General features: G+C 42.8%; 1 protein-coding gene across 2 annotated transcripts; it reads right to left on the bottom strand.

The window, feature by feature from the left end:
- Positions 1-419: 419 nt before the first annotated feature.
- On the bottom strand, positions 420-2214 carry LOC146555059 (transmembrane protein 69-like). Of its 2 annotated transcripts, none has more exons than XM_085251662.1 (3): positions 2080-2214; positions 1494-1538; positions 420-1408 (listed from the first exon to the last, which is right to left on the bottom strand). In XM_085251662.1, the coding sequence occupies exons 2-3, from the start codon at positions 1536-1538 to the stop codon at positions 626-628; spliced, it is 828 nt and encodes a 275-aa protein (XP_085107788.1). In that variant the 5' UTR covers positions 2080-2214; the 3' UTR covers positions 420-625. The 2 variants fall into 2 exon arrangements, with proteins under 2 accessions (XP_085107788.1, XP_085107789.1); XM_085251663.1 differs by lacking the exon at positions 2080-2214 and adding an exon at positions 1818-2067.
- Between the last annotated feature and the right edge of the window lie 2490 nt (positions 2215-4704).

Below are 4704 nucleotides of genomic sequence, written 5' to 3'. Positions count from 1 at the left end.
GAAATGCTGAGTATGACCCAAACACCAGCATCACAACAGTCAGGCATGTTTTTCTGCTATGGGGTTCAGAGCAACTGTTTGTTTCTTTTAAAATATTTTCAAAGTGAGCAAACTTACAAATTTTGTAGGAGATAGAACAATTATCTTCCCCAGTGTGTGTTAAATATTAACTCAGTAAGAAGATTACAATTTCAGTGTCTTTTATTTTCCTTCTTGCTTCATACAATATGAACATCCTTGACTTTGGCGTCTCCTAGTGGTTTTAAAAATCACTGACACATGATTCTTCTCTATAATATGAAAGACTAGGTTCAAGTTTAATGTAATGGCTTTATGTGGAAGAGAAAACAGTATGGAACAAATTTTGTCCACATTACCATGAACAAGTGGAACACATGTTACTAAAAGGTAGACAGACAGACTTGAATTTTATTTATTTATTTTTATCTCTGGTTTGCTTTAACAGAGTTCAGTTTGTAACATGATATTTAACACAGGCAACTTCTAGAAACAGAGATCAACCCAACAGGTTCAGAGATCATCAATATCAAGAAAAACTTTGAAGTCAGATCACCCAAATAAAGATTTAGCACAACCCAGGGATGCCTTGTCCAGCCAAATGTCATCAATCCCTGAAAATGCTCTTCTCTGGGTATGAACCGTTCATTATAAGGGTGCCTAAGAGAGAAAAAAACGCAACAGTGGTCAGGATGGCGCGCAGGGCTTTGAACCAACTGGGGTAAGTGGGAAGGAGAGACAGATCATAATGGAGTGAGATTCCGAGTCCCATGATGACCATGGTGGCAGCAGGAACAATGCTGTCACTCATCAGCATGGCCACCCAGGCCAAGAGGGAGGGGACGACGCTGTTGGCCAGGTTTATCCAGTCAGGTTTTGCTGGGCTGCTCTCGGGAAGAGCGAATCCCCATCTCGCTCCACCAAGGAAAGAAATGATGGAGGCAGCATAGGCTAGCTGGGCATAAGCCAACTCTGGGTAGTAGCTCTCAGTCACAGCCATAAACAAGGTGGGTGAGACGAAGGGGACAAGCCCCGAAAACCCCAGGTAGAGGGCAGGTCTGGGACTTTTCAAAAAGTCCTTCATGTCATAGCGCAACAGATCGAGTTCTCTAGGGGGAGGTTCAGGCAGTGCTCGCTTTTTCAACCTCGCAACAGAAGTGTGGAAGTGTTGGCTCCTCATCCAAAAAGAAGCATCATGATTCTGGTTTCTATGGAAGAGGTCAGTCTTATTAAAACTAAACACAGCAAGAGCTTTTGCTTGTCCTGTTCCTCTTCCTGCAAACCAGAGACTAGCTGGTGAAGCCCAGCTGGAAGATACAGATCCACAAACAGAAGCCCCAGTCCCAGCTGACGGCCAGCATTTTTGCATAGGACCTGCCCAGCGTAATACCTGGAAAGATATTCACGATATATATATTTTTTTAAGTTATAAAACTACAAAAAGCAATGAAAAGGTAAAATCATGTGTATGTTACCTTCTGGGCTGCAAAGCTGCCTTTTCTGAATATAACAGAAAGCATCTAATGAAAAATGGGACAAAGGAATGGTTAAGATGAGCACACAATAAAGGTCACATAAAAACACAGGGAGGAATTTTTAATGTTGACAAATCTTCTGATTTTAAAACATCTGTAAATTTCAACCTTGTCTATCAAGCGTTTTTAAAGAAATATGAATCAGAATAAATAAAGGAATGATAATAATAAACGTATCAATTGTAGCAATAACTTCAGACTGACGACAGAGAAAATCGTCTGTTCAAGGGTACAGGTGTTGTTGTTAAACTAATCAGGCTTTACCTTTGCCTCTCGCTTACGCTGCTAGGTGAAGTGTCTCCGGTACGACAATTATGCAGTTCAGTTACACATAATAATACATTATATCACATAAATGAATAATTAGACGTAAATTCGAGGATTTGGCACCCCTGTCGCTTTGTAGCGGAGTCCTCCTAGAAGGACCTACATGTGTGTCTCTGTTGATAACACCGGCTGATACGTCAAACAAACGTTACACGGCTAAAGCGCCAACATCTGCGGTTCAGGGAGATGACAACATTACCTTTATTTCAGCAGGTAAACTTCATACTTTTAAAGCTGTTTCTCCCCAGGGTCAGCGAGCACCCAGCCTACCCAGCTCTGGTACACAGCTATTTACTTCCGTGTTTGAACCTTGGCTTCTACAATTTCAGTTCCGCTACAGTGGCGTTGACAGAAACGAGTTGTCGTTCAGTTTGCATTTGTCTCTTAAATTCAATGAGGTATAATTCAAATAAAACAGAAGTATTTCAAAACTGTCCACGGAGCGGGTTAAATAACCTTAAAACCGTGGTTATGAGGTTTAACTGATGACTTTGTGCTTTATTCTGAAGTCATCAACATTTACACTTGGAAAACAATTTTCAGTTCTTTAAGTAAGGATTTATAGTACGACAAACAGCGGCAAATTCTGTTTTGTTCGTTTTTTCTTTCTTTTTTTGTTTAACAATTTGACGTAAAAACAATACGTCTTAGACGTAACGGAAGGCCTAAACATAACTAGGACACATAAAGAAAACTAAATGTAAACTTAAACAAACGGGAAAAAATATTAGACTTGGTTATTTACATAATGAGGTTGTTTAATATGAAATTATTTCACATTTGTGAAAAGAATTTGGCGTGACTGCATTGTGTGGCAATAGTTGATCAGTCCTGCACTGTAGTTTGTAGGAACTTTAGCACATAAAAAAACCCAACCTGGCCACCTGACATCAACTATAAACTACAAAGCAAAACAGTCTAAACTATACTATGAAGATGAAACACAGCTCTTGTGCTTGATACAGTGCTTTCCATCCTCATGCATCTTATTTAAATCTAAGAATGTTGGTCTTATTTCCAACACAGTTAAGTCAGCATTCTTGTGCATACGGTCATTAAGATCTGCAGCTGGACGGCAGTGGACTTTTCAAAGAGCAGATTTCGTGTCCTTGATATGCACGTGATTATTCTTCAGTGTGAACATGAAAACTGGTCCTTCGGCTGTTTAGAAGATACTCAGGATTCCTTTGTGAACTTCCAGCCATCATTGGTAGATTTTGTGGTTTGAATTTATTTCATTTGGGCATAGTCTGTAATTTTGTGGTGTTTAAACTCTTTAATAATTCAACTTAAAAAACAAACAAACAAACAAACAAACAAACAAACAAACAAACAAACAAACAACTTATTAATAACCGAATTTGAAATAAAATGGAACCGAATGAAGCTCTTACCAGCGTGCATTTTCTTCAAGTCCCAGTTTTTGCTTCCTCCTTATGGATAACTGTGCAGAGCTCAATGAATGTGTCTGAATCTGTCTGAATATCTTTTAGGTATAAATGTGATTAAAAAGTGGGAAAAAAGTAAACTCAGAAAGAAAAGGTATGTTAGGTACAGTTTGTGTAAATTTTATGTTATTTTTATTTAGCGAACTTTACGTTGACTGAAAACAGCATTTAAATTGCATTTACCATTTTGTTACATTAGTGATAAACATGCAGTCAGAATTATATTTTGTCCTTATTTTGATGTTTACATGAATAAGGACATGAGGGTGTGTTCCAACCTCATGTCCCCCTGTAGTTGGTGTGTTCCAACTACAGGGGGATCACACTCCTCAGCCTCCCTGGGAAAGTCTATGCCAGGGTGCTGGAAAGGAGAGTTCGTCCGTTAGTCGAACCCCGGATACAGGAGGAACAATGCGGTTTTCGTCCTGGTCGCGGAACACTGGACCAGCTCTTTATCCTCTCCAGGATACTTGAGGGTGCATGGGAGTTTGCCCAACCAGTCTACATGTGTTTTGTGGACTTGGAGAAGGCATTCGACCGTGTCCCTCGGGGTGTCCTGTGGGAGGTGTTGCGGGAATATGGGGTGTCTGGCCCATTGCTACGGGCCATTCGATCCCTATACAACCGTTGCAAGAGCTTGGTTCGCATTGCCGGCAATAAGTCGGACTCGTTCCCGGTGGGTGATGGGCTTCGCCAGGGCTGCCCTTTGTCTCCGGTTCTGTTCATAATTTTTATGGACAGGATTTCTAGGCGCAGCCAAGTGGCGGAGGGCTTTCGCTTTGGTGGCCTCAGAATCTCATCTCTGATTTTTGCAGATGATGTGGTTCTGTTGGCTTCATCGGGTGAGGGCCTCCAGCTCGCACTGGAACGGTTCGCAGCCGAGTGTGAAGCAGCGGGAATGAGGATCAGCACCTCCAAATCTGAGGCCATGGTTCTCAGCCGGAAAAGGGTGGAGTGCCCACTCCGGGTCGGGGATGAGTTCCTGCCCCAAGTGGAGGAGTTCAAGTATCTCGGGGTCTTGTTCGCGAGTGATGGGAGAAGGGAGCCGGAGATCGACAGACGGATTGGGGCTGCAGCTGCAGTAATGCGGACGTTGCACCGGTCCGTCGTGGTGAAGAGGGAGCTGAGTGTAAAAGCGAAGCTCTCAATTTACCGGTCGATCTACGTCCCTACCCTCACCTATGGCCACGAGCTGTGGGTAGTGACCGAAAGAACGAGATCGCGGATACAAGCGGCAGAAATGAGCTTCCTCCGAAGGGTGGCTGGCCTCTCCCTTAGAGACAGGGTGAGAAGTTCGGCCATCCGGGAGGGGCTCAGAGTAGAGCAGCTGCTGCTCCACATCGAAAGGAGCCAGCTGAGGTGGTTCGGGCATCTGA

The sequence above is a fragment of the Mchenga conophoros genome, linkage group LG17, assembly GCF_057382185.1.
Source record: "Mchenga conophoros isolate Kocher_MC1m ecotype Shallow Benthic linkage group LG17, M_conophoros_male_GT1.1, whole genome shotgun sequence".
NCBI lineage: Eukaryota > Metazoa > Chordata > Actinopteri > Cichliformes > Cichlidae > Mchenga > Mchenga conophoros.
The sequence above is the reverse complement of the archived record's forward strand: the minus strand, read 5'-3'. Positions and strand labels throughout refer to the sequence as shown.

Coding starts and splice junctions, on each gene's coding strand:
- LOC146555059 (XM_085251662.1), bottom strand. CDS start 1,538: ATGCTTTCTGTTATATTCAGAAAAGGCAGCTTTGCAGCCCAGAAG. Junction 1,409..1,493: donor GCAGCTTTGCAGCCCAGAAG/GTAACATACACA, acceptor ATATCTTTCCAG/GTATTACGCTGGGCAGGTCC.